Raw genomic sequence first — 21,057 nt, 5'->3', positions numbered from 1 at the left:
AGCGTTCACTTCGTTGTTCGTTGATGATTGTAAAGATTATGGTACAGTTAAATCTCTCATTTTAAAGGCATATGAATGTGTACCCGAAGCATACAGACAGCACTTTCGATTACAGAAAAAAGACGAGTGGCAAACAAACTTAGAATTTGTGCGTGATCTGAGAAAACACTTTAATCATTGGTGTAAGGCATTAGACATTAAAACATTGGAGGAGTTAGTTCATTTGATGGTGTTGGAACAATTTAAAAATTCAGTTCCGAGCCGTATTGCTATGTTTATCAGTGAGCATAATGTTAAAACACCAGAGGAAGCGGCTATGTTGGCCGATGATTTTGTACTGACGCACAAAACCACTTTTGTTGATTGGCATGCCCGTGATGTTCAGTATGTAAAGTCTCCGTCTATGTATAATCGTGTTTTCACAGGAAAATTTGATCCAAGCAAGATTTGCAATTACTGTCATGAGAAAGGACATTGGAAAGTAGATTGTCCGGTCCTTAAAAATAAATCCAGAAGTAATGCACAAAGTTCACAAGCTAAGCCTTCTGCTCTTGCAGCACCAGTCCTGTTGGCAGGGAGTGAAATCGTTGAAAGTCAAAAACTTGATGTTGATTTCTCTTCTTACTCACCTTTTATTACAGAAGGGCGTGTATCTCTGGTTGGAGAGAAAGAGGAAATCCCCGTTAAAATCTTGCGGGATACTGGCGCAATGGATTCATTTATTTTGGAATCAGTTTTGCCTTTTTCTTTGCAGTCTCATACTGGTGAGAATGTTTTAATTCGTGGAATAGGACTGAATACTCTGTCTGTGCCTCTTCATAAGGTAAGGCTTCAGTCCGATTTGATTCAAGGTGAGGTTGTAGTGGGAGTATGACCAGCTTTGCCAGTTGAGGGGGTCCATATTATTTTGGGTAGTAGACTGGTAATCTAGGTGATTAATGGGCTCAGGTGCCAACCGCAATTCACAGAATCGACAGCAGGGGTCGTCACAGGAGGAAAAGGGAGAAGTGTGAAGAAAAGATCATCTTGCTGACTGTTAAACATGGCGGTGGATCTGTGATGCTTCAGGGTTTGTGCGGCTGCCAGTGGAACATGAAATATTGTAAAGCGAGAGAGAAGAACAGATTCTGCTAAACACCAACAAACCCTGAAAGCTGAAATCCCACAGTCAGTGAAGAAACTGAAGCCGAAGAGAGGTTGGGGGATTCATACGTGTTTTTGTCGATTTCCCATTAATTTCCTATGGTCGGTCATTTTTGACCGAAGAGCACAAGTGTGACTATTTTTTTACAACCACTTAGCCTGCTCGAATCATACCCTCAATTTTTTTGTGTGTTCACATTCCAAATGCCATAAAAGTTACCAAGTTTTGTACCATTCCAATGAAGCTTTACACCTCTCTGTACACTGCTCTTCGTGTGTTTTACATTTATAAAAGTCATAAATGTAAAACACGAAGAGCACCAGAGGGTTAAGGTGCATTGCATTGCATTGAACTGTTTATTGTAATGCGAGAGATTATTGTTGCAGTATAAAATATTCCCCATTCCACTGTGTCTGCATTTCTTAAAGCAGTGTCACTGTCATTTACATACACACTCCCACTGTTTTAGAGCACTGCACTGGTCCCAGTTCAAAACACTTTAAGCACTACCCTCTCCACAAGCACCAGTAATTCTAAAGAACATTTATTACAATGTTCATTAAGCACAGTCTCCATAAGCCTTGCCTATCTGGGCTACAGTACATTCTTGGTCTGAAGTAAGCTACAGATTTAAGATAATTGTGTGTGTGTGTGTGTGTATACGTCAGCATTTATTTTCTTCTATTCATGAGTTTTATTTGTTTGCAAACAGGAAAAATGTCCACATCCACAATACAAAATGTTTTCTTTATTGTTTTGAGTTACTAGTATATGCAATGGAACAGATTGTTGTCATGCATTTCATATATTGATTCATTTATTTATGCATCTATCCATTTGGTAATTCATAATTTTTTTGCTTCTAAGATTATGCTTTGGTCAGTTGTGAAACATTTTGCAAGACAGCGCTTTCCTTCGCTTTCACCAGCAGAGGTTCTCGTCGAGCTCTGATTTGAAAAGCTTTGAGAAATTAACTTTTTCTGATATAATTGTGTTGAAAGCTGCGCTGGTTCAGAAAGTTTCACTTCGCCATCACTACCTCAAACCTTCCCAGTCATAAAGCTCGTCCTGGGTCGACATTTCATTACGTAACATTAGGCATTAGGTTTTGATTTACATGCCGTTTAATGTTTGAAGGTTGTGTTATTTTACATGTGCATCAGCAATGCTTCTATCACTCGTTTCAGCTTCTTCTCCTGTGTTATGTTCATGAGATTTAATACTATTCAGAGGATGTGTAATAGCGCCCCCTACCATATAACAAAATAATTGAGGAACAGTGCGTTAGCAATGCTCATTATAGGTCGTATATTTCATCAACTGTGTTTGTAATTTAAAAAATAAAAATAAATTAAAAGTGGCAAATGCATCATTCCTTTAAATGAAAAAGAAATAAAATTCAATAGATGATACCCTTGTGAATGTTACTATAATCAAAGGCTGAATTACTCAAAAATTAAGTCATTAAATAAATATTATATATGGAGATGTTTGTAGTAGAGCATTTGCCAGTATATATGTCATTTTATTTATATAGTGCTTTTTACAATACAGATTGTTTTAAAGAAGCTTTACAGTGATAACAGAAAAATAATGCAACAAAGTTTGTTTAGGCTGTACAGCAGATCTAGAAGAAAATAATGTCATAGTCCACCTTAAGTAAGTTCAGTGTTGATTCATTTCTGTTATAAAAAAGTTATAAATTTAGTCTATATCTATAGTCTTAATCTATATAGCTGCTCTGGAGAAAACAGTGATGTCATCGTCCAGCTCAGTTCAGTTCTCATATAATGGTGTCAATGCAGGAGATCAATAATATTGTTGAATATTAAGTGTCCTCAACTAAGAAAGCCAGAGGCGACAGTGGCAGGAACTCAAACTCCATCAGTGACAGAATGGAGAAGAAAACCTTGGCAGAAACCAGACTCAGTCAATCAACTCAATATCAATAATATTGTTGAATATTAAGTGTCCTCAACTAAGAAAGCCAGAGGCGACAGTGGCAGGAACTCAAACTCTGTCAGTGACAGAATGGAGAAGAAAACCTTTGCAGAAACCAGACTCAGTCCCTCAGTTCTCCTCTGGCCAACGAGCAAACAGTGTATGATTATGATTCAGGCATTACAGGTCAGAAGTCAGATTGGATCTGAACATTCAGAATCTGGTTCCATCTGGTTGAAGGTTTCCTTGTTTGACTTTGACTTTGGATGAAGGATTGGATCATTCTGGAAAGTTACACAAACACATGTATGTGTGATGATCACTGTGGGTTTGTGTCTGTTGATTCTGTTGAATGTGATTGTGTCTGTAGTGGCTCTTTATTCACCATCAGCTGATCCAGAGAAGGTCAGACTAACATCTAAAACCTGTAAGTAAAACAAAGACAGTCAAATGTGTGCGACATTATTGCATTATCAACTTTAAAAGAACTAAAATAAACAACTTAGATGATAAACTGAGAGATTAATTATAATATAATATTGTGATACATGATTGTTAAAGCTGTTTGATTTTGCATCTAAGTCACCATGAATGATGACCCTTGACCCTTATCTATAATCCAGTATGACTGTCCTCTTTCTATGTCATTGGCCCAGTTTTATTTATGATAAAGAAACTAGTGATAAATATTTACCATTATCTTCTATTGCAATTGACATTCTCTCAAAATACATCATTTAGGGATAAAAAGACCATGATGAAAGTAAAATATTGAATTGTTTGAAATAAAAAGAAACTTGATATTTAATTGTTGCTAAAACCAATTATAAAAAATAAATGAATCAAACTCTTATTAAACATGTTTATAGTGTGAAATTCACCATCACAAGGAAAGTAAACTAAGAAGAAACAAAATTAACTTTCAATTAAAATATGAAAAGTTTTAATCATCACTACTCACTCAAGTGTCTCCAGTTTATAATGTGGATCCTCCTTCAGATCAGAGAGCAGCTTCACATCTGAGTCTCTTAGTTCATTCCATGAGAGACTAAGTTCTCTCAGGTGTAAGGGGTTTGATCTCAGAGCTGAAGTCAGATCAGCACAACCTTCATCTGTAACACCACAATCCATCAACCTGTAGAGAACAATGACACTCTTCAGTCTCTCAGTTCAGGAAACACTGATATAAATGATATGATATATATGAATTTATCCTCAACAGATTTGTACATGAAAGCAGTTGTCATTACTATTGATATTGACATTGTTGTTACTTGATGGTATACTTTTTGTATAATGTTATTTTTGTATATCATTCATTATTCACCACAGAAAAAAACCCAGACGCCGTTGAGACTTTTATAAAAGCTTACCTGAGTATCTCCAGTTTACAGTGAGGATCCTGCAGTAGATCAGAAAGCTGCTTGACTCCAAAATCTCCTACTTTATTCCATGACAGATCCAGTTTTCTCAGGTGTGAGGGGTTTGATCTCAGAGCTGAAGTCAGAGCAGCACAACCTTCATCTGTAACACCACAATCACTCAACCTGTAGAGAACAAATGACAATCTCTCGGATAAGGATCTACAGCTCAGGAACTTCACAACCAGAAAGAGAGACTTAATCCACGGCACCATTAACAAGTCCAGTCTGAGTTTCAGACCCGCTTCTACATGCTGCTTGAGGGGGTTATTTTCCATATCATAAAAATAGCAAGAATATTAATTTTTTATGCAAGTACCCAAAAATCATCAGCATTTCTTTATATGAACACGAGTGTCACATCTTTACATCATCCAGTCATGTTTATACTATCATTAATATTGTAAAATTATGTCAGTGTAACGCTGTAGGTGGTCGTTGAAGGCACAAGACAACGATGACGGTATTAACAGTGTTTATTTAACTCAGACAGGAAGACACAACCACGTTAAACACAAACGAGAACCGACAAAGGACTGAACAGAACAGGGAGTATAAATACACAGGAAGAAACTAACTAGACACAGGTGTAGAAGGTAAACTAATCAGGGACAAACGAGCACAGGTGCAGACAATATGTGACATAACGCCCCCTCGGATAGGCGCATCCTCGCGCCGTAATGACAACAAGAGAAGAAAAAAATATATAGAGAAAAAAAGGGTTGAGGCATCGGCTGAGGGTGTGGAGCTGGTGACGGATGGTGATGAGGAGGAGTCGGTGGAATTGTTGACCATGGTGGAGCTGACGGTGGGAGGAACCAGGGAGGAGTCTTGACAGAGGGGGCGGACGGAACCCTGGGACCGATCGGCGGAGGCGGAACCATGGTGAGTGGCAGAGGAACTGGCGGAACAGAGAGGCTGACGGACCAGGGCAACATCGCAGGCTTGGAGGGCTGGCGCTGAGCTGCTGACTCGGACTGAGCGATGACAAGGACTTGGATGACCGGGGTGATGATGTGGTGAGCGAGGATGACGGGGAGGTCGGAGGAAGGAAGGAGTCCTATGAAGCTGTAGGGGTGCAGGGTGTAGGCGTAGCCGGAATCCCGGAAGTCCGATGCGGAAGCTGGGCGTCGACCTCCGGAGGCTGACCTGGAGAGACGAGGGAGCCCAGCGGAGCTTCCGGGCAGACTAGCCGAGGAGGCGATGAGGGAGCGGTGAGTCGAGGTGATGGTGGTTAGCTGACAGGCAGAGGTGGAGGCATGGGCCTGGAGGCCCGAGGTGCAGCCGGGGGTTCGGCCTCACTCCAAGCTGGTGGAGGGGAAGCCCGAGGCGCAGAGGATGAGCCGCACGGAGTGAGTGGCAGAGGCAGAGCCGAGGAGCTGGACCACACCAGTGGTGCCGACGGATCCAAGGGACTGGCCGTGACCAGCGATGGAGACGGGACTAGGAGGTCAGGCAGGGATACAGGCTGCAGGTTTACGGACGGGACCGGCGAAGAAGACGATTAAGATGTGAGGGTGGGGAATTGGGTGGGAATAGGATCGGCGGACCACAGGTCTATTAGGTCCAGGTCCGCTCCTGGCTCTGAGGTGGACTGACCTGCCTGCGTCAACTCCGGGGCCTTGATGTTCTCAGTGGGCACCTTGGGCTCGCTGGCTGTGAAGGTGATGGTTCTGTTCCGGAGCCCCCAGGCCAGGTACCCAAGCCACTCATGGTTTTCTGGCAGGAGAAGGAGTGCTGGTGAGTCCATCATTTTCTTTCTCGTTTTGAGAGGTCGGTTCTTCTGGTATGCTGTAGGTGGTCATTGAAGGCACAAGACGACGATGAGGGTATTAACAGTGTTTATTTAAACTAACTCAGGCAGAAAGACACAACCATGTTAGACACAAATGAGAACCGACAAAGGACTGAACAGAACAGGGAGTATAAATACACAGGAGGAAATTAACTAGACACAGGTGTAGAAGGTAAACTAATCAGGGCCAAACGAGCACAGGTGCAGACAATATGTGACAGTCAGACACATTGGAAAGTATCTAATGAAAATAAAAGCAACAGTCCTATTAGTAATTTCACAGTAGATTTTTTGGTTTGACATTCATTATTTACCATATGAGACATTTTACACAATCTTACCTGAGTATTTCCAGTTTACAGTGAGGATCCTGCAGTAGATCAGAAAGCTGCTTGACTCCAGAATCTCCTACTTTATTCCATGACAGATCCAGTTCTCTCAGGTGTGAGGGGTTTGATCTCAGAGCTGAAGTCAGAGCAGCACAACCTTCATCTGTAACACCACAATCACTCAACCTGTAGAGAACAATGACACTCTTCAGTCTCTCAGTTCAGGAAACACTGATATAAATTATATGATATATATGAATTTCTCCTCAACAGATTTGTAAATGAAAGCAGTTGTCATTACTATTGACATTAACATTGTTGTTACTTGATGGTAAACTTTTTTTGTATATATTATTTTTGTTTATCATTCATTCTTCATCACAAAAAAAACAGATGACGCTGAGACTTTTATATAATCTTACCCGAGTATTTCCAGTTTACAACGAGGATCCTGCAATAGATCAGAAAGCTGCTTGACTCCAGAATCTCCTACTTTATTTGCAGTCAGATCCAGTTTTCTCAGGTGTAAGGGGTTTGATCTCAGAGCTGAAGTCAGAGCAGCACAACCTTCATCTGTAACACCACAATCCCACAACCTGTAGAGAACAATGACACTCTTCAGTCTCTCAGTTCAGGATCTACAGCTCAGATAAACAGGAACTTCACAATCAGACACTTAATCCACGGCACCATTAACAGGTCCAGTCTAAGGTTCAGACCCTCTTCTACAAACTGCTTGAGCGGGTTAGTTTCCATATCATAAAAATTGCAAGAATATTCTATAACACTTTATTTAACAGTGTGCTTGTTACATATGTTACATGTACCTACCATAGTAATAACAGTATATTATGCATAATTACATGCAACTAACCCAAAACCAAATCCTAACCCTACCCTAACCCTATAGTAAGTACATGTAGTTGCTTAATATTACTCATTACCTAAATATATAATTACAGTGTAACAATGACACCTTAAAATTGTGACAGTCGTCAATGTGTTTTTCCTATTCCGTACTGGGGATGGCGCTGTTGGGCGTATATCCGGGGAACCAGGTGGGAAGTTATTTAAGGAAGTGTGATTGCGTCTCTCTCTCTCTCTCTTGCGCGCGCGCTCGCTGGCCTTTGTTGTCAGGTGCGGGTCGTTTCGGTCATGGCTGGCGGATGGCTTGTGAGTATTGTTGTGACCCGCGTGGCATCGATTGTGTTAATGCTGCGGTCTTTTCCTGTTTGAATGTTTACGATTCAAATTTTGAGGAATATGTTTCCCTCATTGAAATTTGTAAATCATTTGGAAGTTGTTTAGAGCGATTCGGTGTTTTGTGGGTAAATGGAGCGTTTGAGAGAGAGCTTGTTCCAATCCAGTATGTTGTGGTTTAGACGCTAATTTAGGGCATTATAGGTAGTATGTTTTGAGGAGGTTTTGGTGTAGGGAGGGTTTTCTTTTGGGGTTTATTTTTGGCGCTTGAGTTGCCGAATTATTTTTTGTAAAAATTGTTTGATGTAACGAATTGCATTTCAGGCCCAGTAGTTTTATGAGTGACATGGTAAGCAAACGTTTTTTCCTTATGTTCGTTTTCCTTTTATGCGGCTGCTGTGTTGTATTTTGATGCATTTATTGTTGTGAGGTAATTAAAAGGTAAATGTTTTTTGCATTGCAGTTAATTACATGAATTATTTGATATTCATTTATTGTTGTGAGGTAATTAAAAGGTAAATGTTTTTTGCATTGCAGTTAATTACACTAATTATTTGATATTCATTTATTGTTGTGAGGTAATTAAAAGGTAAATGCTTTTTGCATTGCAGTTAATTATGAGTTATTTATTTGATTTATCTGTCATTCATGTATTGTTGTGAGGTAATTAAAAGGTATTGTTTCTGGGCCTGAAATTAATAGGTGTTTGATTAATTAGTTTTTTTTTCTTTCGTTTATTTCTTTTTTTTTTAATTGAAGTCTTGATGTATTGAGTGGTAATATGACTGGAAAGGAATTTGAATAGAAAACTTAATTACTCTCAATTTTCTTGTGGTTCCTTGGTCTGTCATTTCATAAATGATTGTCAACCCTTATGTGTAGTATGAGGGATTAATTAAATAATTGTGGTGGTTTTTACCCCTGGCGCCCGAACTCAATCTTGTAAGGCCAAATACCGTCACAAAATATAGTGTAACCGAATATTCATTTTTTATGCAAGTTCCCAAAAATCTGTATATGAACACCGTTGTCACTTCTTTACATCATCCATTAATGTTTATACTATCATTAATATTGTAAAATGATGTCAGACACATTGAAAAGAATCTAGTTAAAATAAAAGCAAAAGTCCCATTAGTAATTTCACAGTGGATTTTTGGTATGACAATCATTATTTACCATATGCAACATTTTATACAAACTTACCCAAGTATTTCCAGTTTACAGAGAGGATCCTGCAGTAGATCAGAAAGCTGATTGACTCCAAAATCTCCTACTTTATTCTCAGAAAGGTCCAGTTCTCTCAGGTGTGAGGGGTTTGATCTCAGAGCTGAAGTCAGAGCAGCACAACCTTCATCCCTAACACCACAATTACTCAACCTGTAGAGAACAATGACACTCTTCAGTCTCTCAGTTCAGGAAACACTGCTATAAACGATATGATATGAATTTCTCCTTAACTTATTTGTATATGAAAGCAGTTATCACCTCTTCACATCATCCAATCATGTTTTTGACTTGTAAAAACTATCAAAAGTAAAATTACCTCAGAAGCTTTAGAAAGAATCCAATGAAGATTAAACATCCTTTTCTGTTACTTGATGGTAAACTTTGTTCTATGTTAAATTTTTTTATATCATTCGTTATTTACCACAGGAGAAAAACAGACAACGTTGAGACTTTTATCAAATCTTACCTGAATATTTCCAGTTTACAGTGAGGATCCTGCAGTAGATCAGAAAGCTGCTTGAGTCCAAAATCTCCTACTTTATTTAATGACAGATCCAGTTCTCTCAGGTGTGAGGGGTTTGATCTCAGAGCTGAAGTCAGAGCAGCACAACCTTCATCCCTAACACCACAATACCTCAACCTGTAGAGAACAATGACACTCTTCAGTCTCTCTGTTTAGGAAACACTGATAAATTATATGATATATATATGAATTTCTCCTTTTACGATACTGCTTAGGTACGAAAGCACATGCTAAACTCGTAAATGTGATCATGTTTTATCAGTTTAATGATTGTTTTTAGTGTGACTTACTGAACTGATCTGGATTCTTTAACCACAGGCAGCAGCTTCTGAAGAACTTCATCTGCTGTATTTTGTGCTCCAATAAACTGTTTTAGATTAAAAACCTCCATCTTCTGCTCTGATGTCAGCAACACATAAACCAGAGCTGACCACTGTGAAGAGGAGAGTTTGGTTTTTCCTATTTTTCCAGATTTCAGATAATCTTGGATCTCCTGCATCAGTGAATCCTCACCCAGTTCATTCAGACAGTGGAACAGATTGATGGATCTCTCTGGAGAGCGATTCTCCCTGATCTTCTGTTTGATGTACTGAACTGTTTCCTCTTTGTTGTAGGAGCAGCTTCCAGTCTGTGTCAGTAGTTCCCGTAAGAGAGTCTGATTGGACTCCAATGAGAGACCCAGAAGGAAACGCAGGAAAAGGTCTAGATGTCCATTCTTACTCTGTAAAGCCTCATCCACAGCTTTCTGATGCAGGCCAGGCAATGGATTAAATGACACCCAAGCAAGGTCTTTCATGATATTTATGCAGTTGTTTGTTAAGGAGCGGTGCACAAATACAGCTGCTAGATGTTCTTGGATGCTCAGGTGAACAAAGCAAAAGACTTTCCCCTGATACAAGCCCAACTCCTCTCTGAAGATATGAGTGCACAATCCTGAGTACACTGATGCTTCTGTCACATCAATGCCACACTCTCTCAGGTCTTCCTCATAGAAGATCAGGTTGCCTTTCACAAGCTGCTGGAAAGCCAGTTTCCCCAGTTTGAGAATCATGTCTTCATCTTTCACTCTCTTCTTATAGTCCTTCTCATGTTTGATATTGGTCTGAATGGTCAGGAAGTGTGTGTACATTTGAGTGAGAGTCTTGGGAATCTCTCCTCTCTCTGCTTCACTCAACATCTTCTCTAGAACAGTGGCTGAGATCCAGCAGAACACTGGGATGTGGCACATGATGTGGAGGCTCCTTGATGACTTCAGGTGTGTGATTATTGTATTGGCCAGACTCTGATCACTGATTCTCTTCCTGAAGTATTCCTCCTTTTGTGGCTCATTGAAGCCTCGTACCTCTGTCACTCGATGGACACACTCAGAGGGGACGAGATGAGCTGCTGCTGGTCTGGAGGTGATCCAGATGAGAGCAGAGGGAAGCAGATTCCCCACAATGAGGTTCATCAGCAGCTCGTCCACTGAGGCTGATTCAGATATATCACACAGTTTCACTTCACTCTTAAAGTTCAGAGACAGACGAGACTCATCCAGACCATCAAAGATGAACAACACTTTATATTCATCACTTAAAATTTCAGTTTGTTGTGTTTTATGGAAAAAGACATGGAGAAGATCTGAAAGACTGAGTGTCTTGTCCTTCATCAAGTTGAGCTCTCTGAAAGGAAGTGGAAATATGAGCTGGATGTCCTGATTCTCTTTCCCTTCAGCCCAGTCCACAATGAACTTCTGCACAGAGACTGTTTTTCCAATGCCAGCGACTCCCTTTGTCAGCACAGTTCTGATGGGTTTGTATTGTCCAGGTAAAGATCTAAAGATGTCATTGCATTTGATCGGTGTGTTCTCTGTTGCTGCTCTCCTGGATTTTGTCTCAATCTGTATCACTTCATGCTCATTATTGATATATCCACTTTCACTCTCTGTGATGTAGAGCTCTGTGTAGATCTCATTCAGGAGTGTTGGGTTTCCCTGCTTTGCTGTTCCTTCATACAGACACTGAAACTTCTGCAGCAGATTGGATTGCTGCAGAAATGTGCTTTGGACCAGTTGAGCATCAAGACTGAAAGAATAAATGATTAGATTACAACATAAATTAAAGTATAAAAGTAAAAGTGATAGTAAAACATCTTTATGACAGAAATGTTGTACATCAGATTAGACGACATTTGTCTTCCCCTAAATGTTCCTCGAGTTTCCATAGACTGTTCACTAATTATGGACAAACATGGACAGAACAGAGACAATACAATTGAGTAGAGAAAACAGAGGGAGAAATTCATATAGAGTCATTCCGTGTCTCCTCAACCAGAGGACAAACATGTTCATATCGAGTTATTTTTGTGGTTAAAGAAAGTCATAAATAAAAGAAATATTCATCCATGACATTTAATTTGGCTGAGTAATTCACTATTTTGTAGAGGGGGGTCAAAACGACACAGAGATTGGTAGATCTATTAGTAAAATTTAACAGCAATCGGTTGCTGAGCTGCCCTGCACCAAAGATCTAGAGCTCGAAACAAAGTTCGAAACTCAGTCTTTCAGATCCGTGTCCAACCCCAGACAGGCGGGAGGGCCTGGCCCGTTACAGCCCGAGGACCGTAGACAGGGACAGAGAGCCAGCGTCGCCTCTCGAGCACCCCCTCCGTGGAGGAGTAGGTCACAGAAGAGACGCGACTCCCGCAAGAAGAAGGATCTGAGGGAGGTGATCCAGCACAAACACAGTCAGCATCGGTGATGGATCACCTCCCCTGAGGGCGTAATTATATTTTAGCCCTCTCCTCTCTTCCACGACTCTCAGGTGCTTCTTAAATCAGGCCTGAGGCTGGGCCCATGATGAGTGGTAAACTATGTTCTGTTGGCCTGCCTTGGCTTGGTTAGTAAGAGTGCCTCTTTCAGGCATGGTGGTAGACCCCATGTTCAAAAATAATTGTTTGGTGAGTCTTCACTTTGCACGCCGCAGGCTAGTTGAGTAGGTCTTATTCTCATTTTTTGTGTTCAACTAACACAAAAATGTATTTCTCTACAGACCCTCGTTTTCTGTGTAGAGATATGGGGTCATGTCACTGGTAAGGTAAGGTAAAATTGGTATTATTAGGGCCCTGAAGTCCCCCGTTAGGTGGCTAGAACGATAGAGAGAAGCACCAGTCATATGGGCTTCATGTGTGAGTATGTGCTGGCTTCCCTTTTGTGAACTTATGGGGTGTGCCACCGCTCATTCTGTAACCGCTCAACTGTAACACCTTGGGCTTCCTCTAATTATGAGAGCATTTTGAGGCCGCCGCTCATTCTTACTGGAATGTTAGCAGAGTGCTAAGAGGCAGAACATCATTCTAAGAAAGAATGGAAATGGTTATTTATTTTACATCTGATAGCCCTCGGGCTCAGGGTAGAGAAGTTTGTCTCCTCTAAAAAAAATTCTTTAAAGAATATATAGAGTTTTCTAGAGACTGACGCTGGAGCTTCGGATAGATCGTATGGATCCCTCACCAGGGCCGCCTCAGTTGCTGGCCTAGGCTGTACTAGGGATGGTAAGGCGTTCTGCTAATGCATTTCTGCCTGTGGCCCCTCACTATGCGAGTTTGGGTTTTTCTTGCATCCCTAGATGTCAGCCTCTCTAAGAAGAGTAATGCAGGTTGGTGTAGAGACTTGATTGATAAAGACCTAGGCCTTCAAAAATGCCTTCCCAGTGCAATGGGTCTTTTTGGGCAGGGTCAGGCCGTCTTTCTCTCTTCGAAGAAATAGTTTTTGGTTTGTCCGACCCCGCCATGCAGAGCTGGCATATGGATTTGGGGCGCCAGAGTAGGCTCCACTCAGCTCGCTGAGCCACTGCTCAAGTGTTGGGTTGAAGGTGGTTGGCTTGCAAGCAAGCCCCACTCCCCTAGGCTGAGCGCAGAAAAAATTCTGTCACCCCTAGAGCCACTGGCAGGTGGATGAACTCTCAGGGGCACGTGGTTGGTACTCCTCTGTTGACACAGGGTAGTTCTGAGTACTCCACTCTCAGCTCGGGTCGAGAGGGATCTTCTAACCTTCACTTCTTTTTGGTTGTCGATATAGAGCATTACCATGAGCTGACGCCCATGAATCTGGGGTCTCCATTGAGGCAGGGTGGCATTTGTTGTACTCCCCTTGCTTAAAGAGTGTTGCATTTTTGCTGAGTACACTGCCATGGGCAATGTGATTAGGTACCAAGATTCTGTAGGCACTGTGTAAACAGCTTATCTGCCAATGAAGGCTGCACTGTCAAGCAGGCCTCCTTGAAGGGCAGCCCCCAAAAAGGGCCTTTTAGGCCAGGTGATTGGCCTTGGTAGTTCGGGTAGTAAACTCACTGACGAGTAGTAGGCCTTTACAGGCCTCTTCGGAAGAGAGTCCCCTACATTGTGGGACATACATTATAGCCGCCAGGTAGCCAGCCTCAAGAGGCCTCCTGTGGGTGGCTCCAATATTTGTGTTGGTATGGTTTGGTTCCCAACAATGTTGTGTTCCTAGCATAATAGACTTGCTATCGGCTAGTACCCTACCATGCCTCCCTGAAGGCGAGTCCCCAGCAGAATGGGTAAATGGCTGACAGCACTGGTGTTTCAGGCCTAGTAGGCCTCTCAATCCTCAAAGTGAGTTTCGAGTGACGGGGTACACAGTCACCATTGTTGACGGTCATGACTGGCCTTAGCAGGCCTCCCTGACCCTGAGCCCCAACATGGGGTGATCGGCTGTTAAATTTACTGGCCAATCAGGCAATTGGCTTCAGTGGGGCTCTCTGAGGTGAGCCCTGATTATGATCAGCCAATAAGATTTGCCACTGACGGGGGTTCCTTTGGGTTCCCTAGCCACATTCCCTAGAAGGGACCCCTTCTAACCTGAAGCTGTGGTCCTAGGCCCTTGAGCAGGCCCAGGTAGGCCTTGTTTATGGAGGTTTTCCTGTGAAGCATATAGCTTGGGCTATGACCGTAGGGAATGCTGTCACTGACAGCCCAGTGTAACCTGAGGGAGAGTGGTTCTGGCATTTCATTTAAATTTGCTGATTCTGACAGTTGTCACTGCCTATGGGCATGCACTCCCCTTAGCATGGTGGCATTGGTATATCGTTCCCCAAAGCGTCAATCAACGCAGTGCGAGTTCCCTTTCGAAAGGGAACGTCTAGGTTAAGACTGTAACCTCTGTTCCCTGAGAACAGGGAACGAGACACTGCGTCTTTCGCCATGCCTCAGGGCCTGTCTGCCAAACAGTCCCTTCAGACGAAAAGGTGATTGTCATATGTGCAAGGCGCCCTTATATACTACTGTTAATAGGATTGCCATGATTTGATAGTGATTTCAGACACCTGTCATGCCTGAGGTGTTCCCCCAAAGCGTCAATCGACGCAGTGTCTCGTTCCCTGTTCTCAGGGAACAGAGGTTACAGTCGTAACCTAGACGTTACTGCAGTAAATATTTGTTCATGGCATTTTATATATTTTTTTGCTTTCATAACTATATTTGTCTTTCTTCTGAAAAACATTAACATAATAAAAATAATTTCCAGGGAATCTCTGGTTGATTTGACACATAATTTTACATGTAAATAAACCTCACATAGAGACCTATCTATCTATCTATCTATCTATCTATGAAATGTTGTACCTTAGATCAGTTGATGTGTCTCTTCCCTTAAATTTCACTTGCTCTTCTATAGACGTGTCACTCTTAATGGACACACAGCTGGACAAGTTTGATTTCTCCCTGTGGCTTTGACTTTAATAGAATAGAAACAAAAGAATAGAGATAAGAATTCTTAAATTGTATTACAGTACACAGAGGCTTAATTTGCGGGTGAGGGTGGCGGTGGTGGATGTAACACCCCAATAACCAAAAAAGGTTATACTATGGTTATACTATGGTTAATGGAAACATAACTCAGGCTATTAATGAATTATATACATCTCACGTTCTGAGCTTTTGTAAGCACTAAGTCCCCATACAAGCTGAACAGACCAATTATCTGCACAATATGACATTTATTTAATTGAGCATGCGTGTCGTGTTCACCAGCGCGCTCCAAAAGTGTGCTAAAATTTGTGCGAGGCAAGCCGTTCATATTGCGACACTGATGATAAAAGTCAAACGTAATCTAAAACTGCCACATAAACTGAAAAGACTGATGAAAAGAGGAGAAAACATAATCCTGCACCAACATACATTAGAAAGTATTTTAAACTACTCATGACCGCCTTTACTAGAATTTATCACCTTCTATTGTATTGTGGTAAATTTTTACTAACTTGTAGAATTTATAATAGATCATCTGTAGACAATAGAGTTTTTACTAAAGATTTATATTATAACTGTGGCATGTTATAGGGAACATGTGGCTATAGTTCCCTTTCAGTCGGTCACTGCAACGCACATCGGAGGAGACTGACAGAAATGGGATCTTCACAGAGAGACTAATCTACTTCGAGAGAAACTAAACGAGCCAATGCACATTGAAATGCGATAAATGCGCCAGCTGCTTCTATCACGCAGCGTGGGAATATAATGAGCAGCAGGTGCAATGCATCTTTGCATTTTGCTTCAGAGCCGAGCTTGTGGATGGTTCTGCTCTACATTATAACTTCGACTGAATCTGTTCGAGAGCTCTTTGAAAGAGTTCTTCTCTCGCAATGTTGGTGTACACGGCGCGCTGCAGCGGTGATCAGTTGAGTGCATCAGCGGGCTGCACTATCATTCCTGTTGTTGGCCGCTGACATCCCCCTGTGCGCTTCAGCACTAAGAGAAGTAAATCCTTCTAAAAGAGCAAACACGGGTGTGAGAGTGCGTCTTTTTCAAGATGACATTCCGCCCGTGTGTTTCTGGATGCGGTGACTATTTGGCTCCGGTTGACAGTCACGATCGTTGTCTCGCATGTTTGGGGATTCAGCATGCTGAGGCAGCTTTTGGTGGCCATCAGATGAGGGCTACTTCAGCTAATAGCATTGGTGATCTGAGGGTTACAGTGTTGGTTTCCCCGCCGAGTCCATCTCCTCACGGCTGGACGATTGGTTTCTTGGGGCAGCCCATGCTGGTTCTTAGCACCCCGCCCCAGTGCTTTTCTTTTCTGAAGGGCAAGATGAGGTGACTAGGTCGTGGACGGCAACCATAAATGCCCGAAACCAGCCTGTTGCCTCTTACCCCCCTCACCACCTTCGACGGAGGCGCAGCTAAGGGGTACGTGGATATCCTCCTAGTGGAGCAGCTGTATCCTAAGACCGCTAACACTTAATCCGCGTCTCCCCTCCTGGGCCTGCAACTTCTCTTCTGCTCTCGCAGGCAAGGCTTACAGAGCCTGTGGGGAAGCTGCCTCTGCCCTGTATGCCATGGCGCTCCTGCAGGTCTACCAGGCCAAAGCACTCATGGAGATGCACAAGGGTGGTCTTGACCCAGGTTGAATGTAGGAACTGCGCACAGCAAACGAACTCACCTTAAGAGTGACAAAAGTCACTGCACGCCTGGTTCAAGTAATGTCCACCATGGTGGTCCAGGAATGCCATCTCTGGCTGAACCTGGCAGGTATGCAGGAGGCCGACAAAAATCGGTTCCTTAACTCCCCTATCTCGCCTCACAGAAGAGTGCATCCAGTCAGTGTTGAACTCGTTCAAACGCAAAACAGCGGCCCGACTGAAGCCTGTTGTCGGACCCTTCGTTTCTACGGGCAGGTTCCTCTAGAACAAGTGTCCAGGCATGCTGTGGTTTTCACAGATGCTTCTGTCACCGGCTGGGGGGCCACGTACAGGTACACGTAGTTTCGGGTCTGTGGACGGGGTCCCAACTGCACTGGCATGTCAACTGCCTCGAGTTGCTAGCAGTACATCTTTTACTGAGCCACTTTAAGGTGCCTTCGTGGCATGCATGTACTGGTACGTACGGACAGCTCTGCGATCGTTGCGTACATCAACCGACAAGGTGGTCCTGTCGCATGTTGCAACTCGCCCGCCATCTCCTCCTATGAAATCAGAAGCATCTGAGGTTGCTTTGTGCCATTCACATCCCAGGCGTGCTCAATCATGCAGCCGAAGAGCTGTCACGACAGTTTACACTTCCAGGAGAATGGCGACTCCATCCCCAGGTGGTCCAGCTGATTTGCAGGCACTTCGGGGCCACACAGGTAGATCTGTTTGCTTCCCCGGACATGTCACAAAGCCAGCTGTTCTTCTCCCTGACCGACGGAATGCGTTTCCCCCAGTGAGCCTTCTTGCACAGACCCTGTGCAAAATCATGGAGGACGAGGAGCAGGTGATTGGATTAGCAATGACTGTTATGTTGATTCTCTCAGTCTGGGGCAGGCAGTCTAAACTTGCATACCTAATTTACACACTTTGTTTAGAGTGTCTCCACCTCTCGATAGGTGAGACTATCACCCTTTTGTCTTGGATGGCTCTTGGAACTGGAGCTGATTAGTCACACCCTCAGTCTAGGGTGTGTTTTCTAAACATGCTTTATTCAGAGTCTCCGCCTCTATGTAATCCCTCCTCTCTTTGAATGTGTATAACTACCATGAATACTGTATTTAGATTAGACTTGATGAACTACAGACTTGGAAGAATAGATCTCTTCTGCTTAAAAGATACAACCCAAGCCTCCTGGTCTTGCTTCGATGAAGGAATAAAGTTTCCAACAGCTGGAACCACCCTCGGTCTATCAAACTTCTCTGATGACTGCCTAAACACCCCTACTAAGGAGCAGTTGTCTGGGAAATGACCTCGGGGGAGATTTTTGAGGATTTTGTGGAGTGGGTCGGCAGCAAGAGACCAGCGCAGGCAACGTAAGAGACTCCGCCGCAACATTTGAGCCAGCGCCATTATGAGCGACCAAGCTAAACATTGCCACGGAGCCTGAGCAACACGTGTATGACCAGGTGTGCGAGGCAGCTTCACCATCCATCGTTCCACTCCACCTTGACCTGATGCCCTGACTCCTACGCTTACGCTCCTTCCACCAACAACAGCGACCCTGGGGCGTTCACCTTCAGTATGTCGGCTCCGTCTGGGTTGGACATCGCACCACCTTCACACCAGGTCACTTCAGCTCAACCTCTGCCCTCCGGATCCCTACTTCGACTGGAGCTCTGGATCAGCTGTGAGAGGAGACCTGATCCTGTGCTCGACTCCTGCTATTGCAGCGCTTTATAATAGTGTGAGTGGAGTCACTGAGTTATACATGATTACACAATATCATCACCCATTTTTGTATTTTGATAATAAGTGGATATCTGACAAGTTTTGCCATACATGCATTATTTGTGTGTGTCTGTGGTCTCTCTGTCTGTCTAAACAAAAATGTTGTACCTCAGAACACTTGATGTGTGTTTTCCCTCGAACTTCACCGGCTCCGTCATAGACCAGTCACTCTTCATGGACACACAGCTGGACTCCGGTGAGAATGATTTCTCCCTCTGGTTTTGACTTCAATAGAATAGAGACAAAAGAACAGAGATAAGAATTCTTAGATTATATTACAGTACATGTAGATAAACCTCACATAGAGAATAAATCCATCCACCTATCTTTTACCACTGGTTTTTAATCTGTTGTTGTGCTTGTTTCACAATAAGTGATGTAGTTGTGTTTAGTTTGGTCGAATCTGGTTTGGTTGAGTTTGTCAGTATTGTTCTGGTCCAGATTATCAGTGTTTTGTGGGTCAGTAGATGTTAGTGAAACATCAGGACTGAAGCTCTGGATCAGCTGTGAGAGAAGACCTGATCCTGTGCTCGACTCCTGCTATTGCAGCGCTTTATAATAGTCTGAGTCTCTGAGTTATACATGCTTACACAATATCATCACCCATTTCTGTATTTTGATAACAAGTGGATATTTGCATAATTTTGCCATACATGCATTATTTGTGTGTGTCTGTGGTCTCTCTGTTTGTCTAAACAAAAATGTTGTACCTCAGATCCGTTGATGTGTGTTTTCCCTTCAATTGTATTGGCTCCGTCATAGACGCTTCACTCTTCATGGACACACAGCTGGGCTCTGGTGAGATTGATCTGTCACCCTTAAATTGACTTTAACAGAATAGAGATAATAGAGACAAGAATCAATTTGGTTGAAATATGAAAATAAATTCCACATAAGAAGGTTGTCTATTAAGACAGTATGTTGAAGAGTGATGAGACTGTCCAAGGATAATGTCATATATCATCTAGCTGTCTACTGTATCTGTGTGTCTCTGGACAGTGTTTAAAGACCCTGAGTGGCTCCAGCTACTGTATATCCCGGCACCAGAATATGATAGAGACAACAGATCACTATACCAACCCTGGCAAACACACACAACACCCTGTTATGTGCAGAAAATGAGTCTTCTATAACATTAAGATCAAATGAAGATTGAAGTACCTGAATCCTGGAGAAAAGTCTCCATGTCTGAATGTGTGTGTGTCGTCCATGATTCATTCAGTCTTCATGGAGCTGCTCGGGTAAGAGATCAGAAACACTCATTCACACACACTCAAATACAATACATTTCATTTGACATTTTCTTCAGTGTGTTTAGGGAGACAAAACTAATCCGATTTCTGATCAGTAATTATCAACATTTCACTCCTGGTTTAATGTGATTTTCAATCATGTTAATGAATGTTCAGAACGGGTATCATCTGAATCAACATCTGTGTGTTTAAAACTGAAATATCTCGGCTGAACAGACTGGGAAGTTTGTAACACTAGAGTTTAATGTTCTTCCACTGAAGCCTCAAATATTTGTCGGGGTTGAGGGATGAAGCGAGGACTCAATTGCAGGAAGAAATGAGTCTGTCAGGACTGTCAGGAAAGGACCAGGCAAGGCACACGACTAGAATCATACAATCATACAAACCAGCAAAGGACTGCAAACAAAAGGAGAATAAATAGGATGGCAAACAAGGCAGGTAAGAGGGAAGACAGTGGGGCAAATGAATCAATCAGGTAACAAGATGGGCGGGGTTAGACAATCAACACAAGGCACAAGGAAACATACATGACAAGCCATGTGCTCACACTAAACATAACAAGCCATGTGCTCACACTAAACATAACAAGCACACAACTATGAGAAAAACTCACGAGCTGTGTGTTCTCACCACACATAACACGAACACGCATGAGCATTTACAGACTGTGTGTTCACACAAAACATCTCTACATGAAAGCATGTGGCCAGTGTCCCCAAAAGGGGTCAGCCCTATGTTCCCACAGCCCTATGTTCCCACATTTCTAAGAATTCTTTTTTTACTGAAAATTTTTTAAATTAGGTCCTATGTTCCCACAACCATATGTTCCCACAGCCCTATGTTCCCACAGTCCTATGTTCTCTCATTTAACCCCCCCGTCCCCCGAACTTAGTTAAGCAGGAAGCGCCAAGTGAGGGGTAGGTTTAGGTATGTTAACTAATTAAGCCCTAGTCCCCTATGAAGGGTAGGTTTTAGTGCTTGTGCTACAGGGATAGCCCAATAACATCCCAGACAAGTCTCCCTCCTGTGA

General features: G+C 42.7%; 1 protein-coding gene across 1 annotated transcript; it reads right to left on the bottom strand.

Annotated features, from left to right (window-relative positions):
- Positions 1–2,645: 2,645 nt before the first annotated feature.
- LOC311300180 (NLR family CARD domain-containing protein 3-like) lies at positions 2,646–19,985 on the bottom strand (the record flags this gene model as incomplete). The annotated part of the gene is made up of 12 exons (XM_084424313.1): positions 2,646–3,510; positions 4,047–4,220; positions 4,459–4,632; positions 6,643–6,816; positions 7,053–7,226; positions 9,037–9,210; positions 9,527–9,700; positions 9,874–11,646; positions 15,203–15,313; positions 18,883–18,999; positions 19,485–19,601; positions 19,936–19,985. The coding sequence occupies 12 exons, from the start codon at positions 19,983–19,985 to the stop codon at positions 3,504–3,506; spliced, it is 3,219 nt and encodes a 1,072-aa protein (XP_084280439.1). The 3' UTR covers positions 2,646–3,503.
- Between the last annotated feature and the right edge of the window lie 1,072 nt (positions 19,986–21,057).

The sequence above is a fragment of the Rutilus rutilus genome (genome assembly GCF_951802725.1).
Source record: "Rutilus rutilus genome assembly, chromosome: 11".
In the NCBI taxonomy this organism is placed as follows: domain Eukaryota; kingdom Metazoa; phylum Chordata; class Actinopteri; order Cypriniformes; family Leuciscidae; genus Rutilus; species Rutilus rutilus.
This window is presented reverse-complemented; position numbering and strand designations above follow the sequence as displayed.